This window comes from Cynocephalus volans, chromosome 10, assembly GCF_027409185.1.
Source record: "Cynocephalus volans isolate mCynVol1 chromosome 10, mCynVol1.pri, whole genome shotgun sequence".
In the NCBI taxonomy this organism is placed as follows: Eukaryota; Metazoa; Chordata; class Mammalia; order Dermoptera; family Cynocephalidae; genus Cynocephalus; species Cynocephalus volans.
Genome location: NC_084469.1, coordinates 15,113,100 through 15,125,719, shown reverse-complemented (window position 1 = coordinate 15,125,719; position 12,620 = coordinate 15,113,100). Strand labels below are relative to the sequence as shown.

Genomic DNA, 12,620 nt, shown 5'->3' with positions numbered 1-12,620 from the left:
ACTGCCCCTCAGCCGCCCCCAGAGGATATGCTGGCCCCCTCCAAACAAAACCCCAATGGATGATTTAGGGGAGTGGATCCTTTGTAGCTCCGAGGCAGTGCCAGTTTGCATGGAACGGATTTTCACTGACATTTTCTAATGGGCCTCACTGTGCCAGTTTGTCATCACTGAGGGTTTGGGTTTTTGGCATTTGCCCTCTGGGCTTTTAATGCTCCACTTCCTGGTACTCTCACCAGCACCCCCGCCCCACCCCACCCTCCTCAGAGCCCTCTTACATCAAACTAAGTGCTTCCCTGGGTGCTCCAGTGCCCTGTCCCCGGGGTGAGGGAGCAGCAGGGGGGAAGAGGGAGCCCAGCACATAGCAGAAGCTCTGCTTGCCCAGGAAGGCAGAGAGCAATTCCATTCATGGGGCTGCTGGGAAAGTGCTTGAGGGGGTCCAGATTTGGATTGGATACTGAAGGACTGGGGCAACCTCATGAGACAGAAAGCCCTGATTCCCTTGGCAGCTGGAGCCAGCAGCCTTGCTAAGAAGAGAGGGTCTGGGAGGCAGCAGGGGCTCCAAGAAACAGCGGCTCATTCACTGCCGGCCTTCAGGGCTCTGGAGGTTCAGCCAGATCAGCAAGCCCACCTGCCAGGTGCAGCAAGGGACCAAGAGGACAACTTAGCACCTCTCTGGCTGGGTCAGAAACTCAAGGAAAGGAGCTTGTTGAACCAGCAAAAGCCAAGGGGGGACATGACCACAGGTGCCCAGAAGCCAGTTGTCAGGTAAAGGGATGGTCCCAAGCCAAAAGGAAACTCAGTTTTCTTTTTTCAAGGAGAGAATCATCATCTACCTTTGGTTTGCAGTGTGGCCGGGCCTTGCCCGTGCCTCCCTCCCCGCTCCTCCTCCCCGGGCTGTGGTGAGAGGTGTGTTGGACAGACGCAGCCACACAGATCGACAGGGCCTTTACCTTCCCTGCACACTGGGCATGCCTAGGCCGCCTGTCCCTCACACCTTCCTACCTGATCCTCTGGCTGCTGCCACCGCCGCTGCCGCCACTGGTCCGTAAGCTGCTGCCGGGAAGCCTGGTGGGGAGAGTGGGGGGAGTCAGAGTCAAGGAGGGAAGCTGGAAGGCCACAGCAGACCTGTCTCCCAGGCCACACACCCCACCCTCCACACAAAAGACAGGCGTGGGGAGGGACACAGATCAGTGGCTCTCAGGCTTCTGAAAGGCACAGCATCTTTAGGTGTGTTTGTTTTGCACCCATTTGTCACTCCAGAATCTAGTTCTAGAAGGCACACAAAAATAATTCTAGAATATCAGGAGGAATTTTCTTTTGAGAACTGGGGCTGAGCTCCCTCTGACCCTTCCCTGGCACATGGTGACTCCCTGGGGGCCGTCTGGAGCAGGGCCAGCCATGAAGCTCCTTGCAGGGGTCCCGGCTGAGTGGTCAGCCCTGAGCCACAGGCAGGAGGCACTTGGGATGGCCTCTTGACAGAACAGGTGCTGAGGCCAGGAGAAAGCTTAACTCTAGCTGTTCTCCAAAGGCTGTGCAGGTTTGCTTGGCAATCTTAACTCCAGGCGTCATCAAAACTTCATGGGAGAGTGTCACAGCCCCAGGCCTGAGGGTGAAGCACTTGGGGGGGTCTCAGGTGACTGTGTACACATGAAGTCAGACGTGGGAGGGAGTGTGGGGCTGTGGGGATCCATGCGAGGTGAGCCCTCCAGCTTTGTTTGGTCTGTCTGTATTTTAACCTCCCGAGGCAATTACGGGGATTTAGATGTGGCTCCTCTGTCTGAGCCCCACAGTTCAGATGAAGCCAGCATTAGAGGGTCTCCTACGGGTCTCTGGAGTCCTTCTTGATCAAGGCTTACGCTATGTAAAAACGGACAGGGCAGCAAGGCTGTCCCAGCAATGGGAATAAAAGTCAGGAGGCCAAGATAACCCCATGGGGCTGCAGAATCAAGTCTCCTCCCTGGGCTTCTCTTGGCCGCTGGCATGTGCTCGCACAGCCTCACACCAGGACACACACAGACACACTCCCACGCACAGAGAGACAGACATCCTCTGCCATCCAGGCATTTGGAGGCCTGACCCCACGACCCACTTCCACTGACTGTGGTTTAAATGATGTGCCAGAAGCCAGCCACAAACTCAACAAACAGCCCCCAACAGAGCTGTTCAACTTAAGCCACTGAGCTTTTCAAATAAGGGATTTCTAACAGGACGAGAGGGAGGACGACATGCACCACAGAGGCAGGGAGCAGAGGAGAAAGGAAAGGAGAGCGATCCCCCAAACAAAGTGAACTAGAAGCCCACTCTAAGACTATCGTCCTAGCTACACGGTACTACTGAAGGGAGAGAAGTTCAACAGGAACGAGCTACTCTAAACAGGTCAGGCTAAGCTACATAAAATGTCAATGAAAAGAGACATACTTGCATTTAAATATGGTAATAGGGCTGTTGAAGGGGGAAAAAGAAAGATCCAGGTGAAATGAATGTACTCGGTTGTCCCTGCTGCTGGAATGGGTCCCCAGCTCCCATGAAGGCCACGTGCAGGGGGCCCGGAGGCCACTCCCCGCCCCCAGAGGGCAGCAATGAACCCGGGGGAGACCAAGAAAGCCCCCCACCAAGTCCTCTCCCCATCTTCCAGGCAGGATCTAGATTTCTGAAGATGAGGGTGCTGGCGGACATCGCTGAAGGAAAATAAGGAAGAAGTCAAGTTATTTCTCCCTGTCCCAGCCCTCAGCACCCGCGGGCTCCTGCTGCAGGCACAGGGCAGGGCTGGAGCAGGAGTCAGGGCTGGGGGGACGAGGAGGCCGCGGTGCTCTTTGGCACTCTCTTACCACCAACTGGAAACAGAAGGTTTCCTTGGAAGTGTGAAAAAGGTGGAGGGGAAGGTGGGGGAGGGGAGTGCAGTCAATAAAAGACTTGTCAACAAAAGGTCATTTTTCTGGAGTTGAGCACATTTTGGACAAAAAGTCTGAGAGGAGGAGGAAGGGAAAAAAAAAAAAAAACTTCTTCAAGAAAGGAAATCCATTATCCTTAATCTCAGATAAAGGTTCCTGACGGAGACTGAGCATCAGACACTGCCAGGGGCTGGAACTGAATCTCAACCATCAAGACGGAGGGTAAGCTGGACTGATAGGTGTGAGAGAGAAGAGGGGGCTGCAGGAGGACAGCTGCCTGGCCTGCCCCTTACAGGGGTGGCAGCTCCCTGGCCACCACCCCCACACTGCTTTCTGTGCCCCTTGGGAACCTCCTGGACGGGAGGAGACCGTGCCTGCAGCAGCATCCCGCCACAGGCTGTCCTCCTGGCCCACCTCCCCTGCTCCCAGCCATCCCTCTCCTGTCCTGTTAGGCCAACCAGCCTCACTGGTCACCCCTTACCCCAAATATGTTCTCCATATGACCTGGTGGATGGGACCCTGACTTGGAAATTCCAGGGCCAGGGTCCTTCTTAGTGGCTGGGCTTGAGGGGGATGGGCAAGCACTAATACAGGGAAGGATGTGTGTAAGCTGGGTGTGTGGGTATGTTTGGGGTGTGTGTGTATGGGTTTGGGTGTGGGTTGTGTGTTGTGTGTATGTTCAGGGGACTGGGGCTGCCAGAGGCTAAAGCAATACCATGGTGGCCTCGGCTTAAAGTTGCTGCTATGGAGAGTGCAGCTTGCCTCTAGGATGGGCCCTTCACAGGACAGCAGGAGAGGCCTGAGGACCGGGAGGTGCCAGCACCAGGAGGACCCTGGTAGAAATGACCCTCCTGGGGCTGGACCTGGAAGGGCTGGGGAGAGCAAGGAAGAGATGCCTTGCAGAATCGCCCAGGCCCCGAGGAGGCAAAAGTCACCGGGGCAGGCTACCTCCTTGGGAAACTGGGGGTGTGGGCTGTCCAGGTGGGGACTGCCCTGGCAGGGGGTATTCAGGGGACTGCAGAGAATTAGGCAGGTGGTGTGGCTCAGGGCTTCTCATTAGGGCTGAGGCCCAAACAAAGCTGTGGCAGAGCTCCCTAGTCCATCAGCACCCACAGCCCCCCGAACACCCACTGTTGGGAGGGGGAGAGGACCGTCCACCCTACACTGCTGGGAAGTGCAGGGGGGGTCCCTCCTCAACACAGCTTCCCTGGCCAACACAGGAAGGGGGCGGCCAGCTGTCCTCGTGAGGCAGGCTAGCATGGGAGCTATGCACACAGATGTAGCTCAGCCACTTACTAGCTGTGTGACTTTGGACAAGCTGCTCACCCTCTCCGAGGTTGATGTTCCCATGTGTAAAGGGGATGACCAGGTGAGTGCAGGATTAATATATGCAAAGTGCTTATATGAGTGCCTGGCAGTGAGCAGGCTTAAGTGAACGTTAGCAGTCATCACAATGAGGCCTCTCAGGTTTCTGTCCAGCCATCAGCCTTGCCTTCAAGGCAGAACTCTTCCCCATGCAGGAGTGTTCTGCTTTCTCCATGGTGACAGCCACGGTCAGATGGGCGTATTCCTGAATTCCCTACTGATAATAGTGGTCTGTCATCTTCCATAATGTCCCAACTTCATGATGTCATTTTAGTAGAGCTGAATTTCCATAGCTAAAAATTAGACTATGCCTTCAGTTCAATTCTAACCATAACAACTAGGCCAAGTGGCCCAGCATGACCCTAGTGACCTAATACCTCCCATATGCTAGTAGTAAATTCAGCAGAAAGGAGAAAAACATTTTGTTAATCAAATCTCATAAGGCCTGAGAGCTATAAGCTGGCAGTCTGGGAACTCAGGTATTGGGAACCTAGTATGCTCCTCCTGTTTAGAAACCCTACATTCAAAAAGAGGATGAGTGGGTACAAAAGAATAAAGTGCTAATGGTGGAATTCCAGGCACAGACAGGTGCCATGTCTTGTAGAAGCTGTCATTGTTTAATGGGGTCAGACCCAAAGATCTGTTCTTGCTAGTCTGGAGCTATTCTGCCTTTCACATGGGACAAGAGAAGAATCACCAACTTGGCATCAGCTTTGGGTGATGATATTGGCATCACCTCCAGCCCTGGCTGACCCCTGCCTTGCTGTGTGACTGGGACATGGTGCTTCACTTCTCTGGGCCCTGAGTAACTAACTCCTCTCTGTTGCAAAGAGGTTAGGCAAGAAGACCTCTAAAGTCCCTTCGCCTCAGACTCTGCATGAGCCTGTCCTGGTGTAAGAGATGACGAAACTAAGTTCTCTAGGGTTAGTGACACATCTAAGTGAAAGATGTCACCACCCTGCTGGCAGTAAATGAGATACTTTGCTGGACTTTTTGGAGCTGTGATGCTTTATTGCAAGTTAGATGCTTCACTGCCATTAGTCAATGGTGCTTTGGGTTGTTGTTTTGTTTTGTTTTGTTTTGTTTTTAGAAATATATGATACCTATTTTTTACTGCTTCTGTGGCAATTACCAGTTTCTGCCTTACCTAAGCACAGTTATTTTTATGTGCATATCTTATTTCTCTGGCTGGGTGACAAATTCTTTGGGGGCAGGGACTCAGTCACATGTCCCACTTAGGATCTAGCTCAGAGTCTCCCACGGAAAATTCTCATGAGCATAAGCTGATAATAATCAGGATTCCCTGATACAGTGAATGAGAGTCAGGGCTGGTCAGCTGCAGCTGAAAGGCAGTGCCACCTACAAAACAGCAGCCCCTCCACTCCTCAATCCTAGTCTACCTCAGGGGTGGCAGACTACAGTGCCCCCAGGAGTGGGCCGGGAGCATGAGAAACCCAGCAGAGGGTGCAGGGCTCTGACAATGGGAGCAGCCTGCTCTGTTCACTGACTGTCAACCCCGGCTGCTCACTGGAGCCCCCTGGAGGGCGTTAACAAATGCAGATGCCTGGGCCCCACCCCTGTGATCCTGATTTATTTGGTCTGCAGTGCAGCCCGGGCACCGGTACCTTTAAAAGCCTCCCAGGAGATCCCAGTGTATAGCCAAGGTTGAGAAGGCATTCAAAAATTTTTAAAAGTTAGACTGCAGTGCACATCTGTGCAGCATGGAAGCCCCAATACCTCGTGGAAGGAAAGGGCCTTCTGAGAGTATAGTGGTGAATCTAATTCTTGTGGTCAGTCTCCTGGGAGAGCCACGACAGATGTCCCCCTTCAGAGCAGTGGGTCTCAGTCCTGCCTGGAAGAGCTTTAACGACATTCCGATACCCTGGCCTCATTCCCACCAGCAGAATTGGGTGGGACCAGGTCTCCGTATCTTTTAAAAGCCTTCCAGATGCTTGTGGTGCACAGTGTGGGCAGAGAACCCCTGATTTAGAGGAAGGCTTGGGGGTCTATTTTTAGTAGGCATTGGAAGGGCACCTTCCCCTGTCCTGTACTAGATCATGAGCCTTTCTCTTTGCCTCCTCTCCCTTTCTCGCCATGAGGATATGCTGGCCTGGAAGTGCACTGCCTGGGGTATGGCCCTGGCTCTGTCACAACGTACTCCTGTGACCTTGGATGACCTTAGCTCCTCTGTGCCTCTCTCAAAGAGAGATGAGAGAATTCTGACGCTCCTTATGCTCCAAAAGGTGTGATTCTGAGGAGAATCTTTATTTTAAAAAGTCTCTTCTAATACTCATTAGGAGACCTGAATGGTTCTTTCTGAACCGATTCCTCCCATGCTGTGCTGTTTGAAGCATCTCCCCCTCCCCCAGCACACCCTGCAGCTCCCACCAGCACATTCTATAGATGTTCACACATTCTTGGCTAAACCCAATGTTGCTTCACTGAATCCAAACACTAAAAAAATAAGCAACCAAAAGAAGAAGCTGTCACCCAGAATGTAGGAAACATGTCCTCCAAGAGTTTGGAAACACCACCATCTGCCACTCTGGCTGGCCCAAGACGGTGCCACCTCTTCGCAGGCCTGCTGGCGAGACTGGGCTAGTTCTTTTCAAGAAACCCATAGCCTTGACTTGTGTGCAGAGAAGGAGAGAACAGCGGCGGCCAAGGGCTGAAGGTGGAAAAACTGGGATGACACATTTTGGGAGTGGGAGGATACAGAGGTTCAGATCAGAACAGAGGAGGAAAAACTGATACCAAAGGGGCACATTTACATGATCAAACTACAGCATTTTGCTCTGAAGGAAGCTGATGTATGTCCATTTGGAAAAAACCCCCCATGAATGTTCAGTTCTTGCCATTCAAAATAGGAATCGGATTTAAACACATCTTTTTAGGAGTAAGCCTGATATTCCCAGAGGGTGCCAGCAGCATCATTCCTAAGGAGACCCCTGGACAGAGGAGAGGGCTGGGGGATGCTGCTTGGGCAGGGTGGTGCTAATAACTGTGTGGGCTGGAAATGCCTTGCCCTCAGCCCTCAGCTGCAGCTGAGAAAATGACAGTCATTTGGAACCTGGTAACTGTCTCTCTGGAGAAGAAGGCAGAGGAGCCACACACAAGGGCCAGGCCTGCCTGCTGGGCAGGCAGCTCAGCCTGGTCTTGGATCCTCCCTGTTGCTTAAAGGAGGAGAGAAGTTCTGAGGTCAAGAGCCCTCACGGTGCTAGCCCCTAAAACAGGCACGAAAATTGCCCAATTTCTAACTCAATTGCTGCTTAGCTTAGTTTAAAAAAAAAAAAAAAAAGTAAACTCTTTAGACATTTCATCGGGAATAAAGGGAAGGTACACAGCAATATCAAACCTAAATGAGGTTCTAGAAAGTTCTGTCATCAGAGCACCTCTTTTGGAGGGAAGGGTTTGTGGAAGCACAAAATAGAAATAAGAGAGTACCCTTTGGAAACAATAAAAACATTTCCAAAGAGACAAATGCAGAATCAGGGTGCCCGGCCAGGAGCAGAAGGGGGTGTGTTTGTTTGCAGATTCCTTCCGACTCAGAGGCACTCAGGGAACAGAATAGAAATCCCACCGCCACCGTGCCCAAGCGCCAGGAGTGGGCTGCCCCCACCTCTGTGTGCCACTGTGCAGCATCTCATCTTCTCCTTGGTGACTGGTTCTGCAGCTCCGGGATGGGTTCTGGTCTCAACCCCAGCCTGTCTCCCAGGTCAGGAGTTGTGGCTTTGGGAAGGGGGATTGGGAGGGTCCTCAGACCCACCCCTGGGGCCCTCTGAGAGAGCAGGCACTTTTGTCTACTCTCAGCAGGAGCTCCAGGACCATAGCTGACACTCCATGGCGATTCCTCCCGCCTCCCCTCTTCCAGCAGGGAAATGTTCTCAACCTGGGCTGCACACTGAGGTCCTCTGGGGAGCTTGAAAAAAATCCTCATGCCTGGCCCTACCCCTAGGGATTCTGATATAACTGTCTTGGGTGTAGCCTGGAAAACAGAAGCTTTAAAAGCTCCCCTGGAAATTCTAACGTATGGCGAGAGCTGAGAACACAGCATTAGGCACTGTTTGCTCAGGTCTTTGGACTCTCCTGGAAGACAGGAAACAGAAAGTTCTACCTAGGGAGTTTGGCCCAGTATCCTTCTGACTGGGCCCTTTCTACCTATAAATCATTCAATCTCTCCCCAAAGAGAGCTGGAGCCCAGCACTCAGTACCTGCATTCATCCAGAACTGTGGTAAACGATGAAGAACTTCTGATAACTCAAGATCCATTCCCAGCCCCTTGCCTTCTCGGTAAATATTTATTGAGCACCTACCACGTGCCAGGCACTGTTCTGAGCAATGGAATCACAGCAGTGAACAACACACACACACAGTCCCTGTCCTCATGGAACTTCCAGTCGCTAGCCCCTGATGGGAAAGGGGGCTCCACCCATGGGACTGGGGACCCAGGACCAGGCTACACACAAACTGACTCCCTGGAAAGGGCAGACAATTGGCTAATGAGCTGGTCCTTGGGATGAAGGAGGCTCACTCTACCAGGAAGAAGGTGGGGGAACTGTGCCTCAGACTCTTCTAGCTTGCAACCAGGCCCTTGGCTGTGTTTGCTGTAGGGTCTTCTCATGGCTGAGCTCCAAGACCTGGGTGTAGTTACACCAAATACTGCTTGAAGATGGAAGCAGCAATCACAAGATTCAGAGTGCAGGAGGGAAGTGTATAGGTGGCCAATCCATCTAATTCTTTTCTCCAAGATCATGGTGGTAAGAGGAAAGGGAATGAAGATATTCCCATGGCTATCATCTTGACCTAGCCCCAAAAGGTTTCACCACTTCAATTCAATTCAGTTAAAAAAATGAGTGAGGTAGGCCCTGGTACATATGACCAAGACACAGGTCCCTCAATTTCTTTCCAGTCACTACCTACTGAATTGGATGCAGGGGACAAATTCTTGGCTTGAGGCCCTGGAGAGTTCCAGCCTTGTTCCTCTTTTGTTCAACCATCGGGGCCTTGGGGATGATGTGAGGTGTCCCTGCAGTGCTGGGCACATGGCCAGCCTCAGGAATGGCCAACACATGACAAGGGCTCCAGCAGTGGTCCCGACCCTCCAGGGATGCTCTCTTCAGCAACACTCACTCTCCAGCAGGATTTCTAGGGTGAGAATGGCCATGTGGAGCTCATTCCAAAGCCAACCTTCGCTGCCCTATGCCACAGAGCAAACATCTGCCTGTCTTTCTGAGACCAAGACCTTCAAAGTTTAGGGATTCAAGACTGAGCTTTCTAAGGGGGCATCGGCAAAGTATTTTGAGTTTTTCCTTCCACACCACACCCTCCCTCCCAACTCATCATAAAAATGGCAATTTCTGCTTTTGAGACTCTCTCCCACCTACCACCAACCAGTGTCAGGACAAACCATTGGTCCTTCCAGAGCTCACTATTCAGATGGCTTTTTACTCCCTGTTCCCCAGATTTCAGATGCCAAATTGCCAGAGAAAGAGTCAAAATTTTGCTTCTTCCCAACAGGGTCTCTCACTGAGACATTTAAATCTAGACTCTCTTTGGGCCTTTTCACCATGCCTGTGTTCCTCCCCAGCATCATTCTACATGGGCCTTCTCAGTGGCTCCACCATGCGGGATTCCAAACACAAGCCATATAGCACTCACCTCTGTGGACCAGGACAGCAAACTCTCAAGTCCTGAGCACCCCAAGACCTTTTGCTGAAAGACCCCAGGATCCTACCCTGGCCCCGTCACTAGCTCAGTGAGTAAACAAACATCTGAAGTTCTCTCCCCTGTCAAACGTAGCCACTCCCTCACTTCTGTCTCCTGAGAGAGGAGGTGTCGGATATTGAATGACAGACCACTGCTGTGCTGGGCACCAACTCTTCTGCTTGTGGACTATGGGAGTCTCAGGGGAGAGCCCAGGGTGGTGGGGGGGGGACACTTTGGGGGCTCAGGGCAGCAGCTATTTACCAACTAGGACAGAAATATTTACAATTTTCAACAGCCAGTAGGTACAATATCACTATGTACCAGCCCTAGTTGGAAAGTCAGAAAGAACAGCCTTCTCTATGCCTTACTTTCCTCACCTGTAAAAGAGCTTGGCTTTGATGATGAGAAAGTAATCACTGCACTAATGACAGTAACAGCAGCTACCACGTGAGCCCTTTCCATGGCCAAGAGGTTTCTTAGTGAGTTCTCACAACTCTACAAGGAAGACATCACTACCCCCACTTAACAGATGAAAGATTCTAGGCCTGGATAAGTTAAAGGAAACAGCATACACAGTGGTTAAAAGCAAGCGGGTAACAATCCCATTGCCCACACTTACTAGCTGTGTGACCCAGCACGAGTCACTCAACCTCCCTCAGCCTCACTTGCCTCCTCTGTACAGAGCAGCTGGCGACGCCTCCCTGCAGGGCTGACTCAACGAGATGATGTCAGGTGCTCAGCACGGTTAACTGGCGCTCGGTAAGTGGAATAATAACTTTTATTTCTATTTTTATTATTATTGCCCAAGGTAATAACTGTAGCAGAGCTGAGAAATCCCTTCGGTGCCTTCCTATTCTAAAATCCTATTAGTTTACATGACATTTTGCATCCAAAGGGTTTTAATAGATAACACTTATAATTTGCTTGAGTGATAAAGGTGTGTTTTATCTGAAGTACAAGTTCTAACTCTGGCAAGCTGGCGTGACAGCAGGAGGCAGGGGCTTGCAGGGCTCAGAGAGGACCTGGCTGGGGTGGCCACGCTGTGTGATGTGGTCACTGCAAGTGTGAACGCACATCCTGGAGCTTGTGCCCGCCGCCTGGACCTACAGTCTCCATTGCCTTCCTGCCCTGACACACTGTCCTCCCAGCAGGGTCTCGTTCCATCCCTCCCCGCTCCTCTAGAAGGGGCTGGGCCAGAGGAGCTTTTCTGGGTCCTTCCATCTGAGTGAGATCCCGTTTGCGCCTCTGGGCCCAACAAGTGCTCTGTAAGGGCAGGGGCCGGTCTCTCATTCACCAATGTGTCCCCAGCATCTAGGGCAGAACCAATGGCACAGTAGGTGCTTAGTTAACTATGTGCTGAATGCATAAAGGAAGAATGCATAGAGGGATGGGTGGAGGAGGCATGGACAGATGCAAGCATATGGGGGAGAAGGTGCTCTCCCTGCTCCCAGCCTTACCCGAATCCTAGCATGTTCAAGGCTTGTACTGGAGGGCAGAAGCAAACCTGGAGAAGCCCTAAGCAGGTACCAGTAAGAGAGCTGTAAGGCTGGCCCCAGCCCCTCCTCTGCAAAACCAAGGGTGCCCTGGGGTCAACCAAACACCTGCTCAGAGTGGGGTGGCAGGGCCTCTGTGGGAGGAAGAGCAGGCTGTGGTCACTGCTCTGCTCCGAGCGAGCGCATTTGGGCAAGGCTTCCTGTCGCACAGAAAGCCAGCCCTGGCTAGCCAGCATCCAGAGCTCACTGGGGCTGCTCAGGGAGGCAGGTAAAGGCCCATCAGAGAACGGCCTCCTATGACAAGGGTAGGGTCAGCATGCCTGGTTCACAAAGTTTCTGTCCATGATTCCCTGGATCTGGGAAGAAGTGGTACCAGCTTCTCAACGCCAAAAGTCTGTTGTTTGGCTGTCTCGGCCCAGGTACTAGGACAGCATCTGCCCAGATCTTGACCAAAGAATCAACAGAGGCAGTAATGGAAGGGGCGGAAGACATGTAACACTTTCATGCCTTTACACCTGCTGGTCCCTTGAGGTGGAACACCCTTTCCTCATTGCCTGCTGAACTCCTATTTGTGCTTCAAAACTCATTTCAGATGTCACCTGCTATGATCTGAATGTTTACGTCCCCTCCCAATTTCATATGTTGAAATCCTCACCCCCAAAGTGATAGTATCAGGAGGTGGGACCTTTGGGAGGTGATTAGGTCATAAGGTTGGAGCTCTCACAATTGAGATTAGTGCCATTATAAAAGAGACCACAGAGAGCTAGCTAGCCCTTTCCACCATGTGGGGACAATGAGAAAATGGCCATACATGAACCAGGAAGTGGCCCTCATCAGGTATCCAACCTGTTGGTGCCTTGATCTTGGACTTCCCAGCCTCCAGAACTGTGAGAAATAAATTTCTGTTGTTTATAAGATACCCAGTGTATGGTATTTTGCTGTAGCAGCCTAAACAGACTGAGTCGTTGCTCTTTCCTGAATGCTTTCTGGCAGAGACAGCGACTCCCTCCTCTGCTCCCATCTCACAGGTCAGACCACAGAGAAGTTCATTTGGCCACATGTAGGATGCTCCTCCAGGCTCAGCATCCCCATGCCCCAGAATGCCCTGCTCAGGTCAGGCACCAATGGCCATCTCCAGCACAGGGCACAGAATGTGCTCTTGCCC

The 12,620-nt window shown here is 51.9% G+C and overlaps 1 protein-coding gene across 8 annotated transcripts in view; it reads right to left on the bottom strand.

Moving 5' to 3' along the window:
* MSI2 (musashi RNA binding protein 2) overlaps positions 1 to 12,620 on the bottom strand; it is a 380,675-nt gene that overhangs the window by 30,041 nt on the left and 338,014 nt on the right. For all 8 annotated transcript variants that reach the window (XM_063113166.1, XM_063113164.1, XM_063113163.1 and 5 more), the window contains exon 11: positions 1,003 to 1,065. In XM_063113166.1, the coding sequence (XP_062969236.1) occupies positions 1,003 to 1,065 (63 nt within the window). The remainder of the gene's footprint in view (positions 1 to 1,002; positions 1,066 to 12,620) is intronic.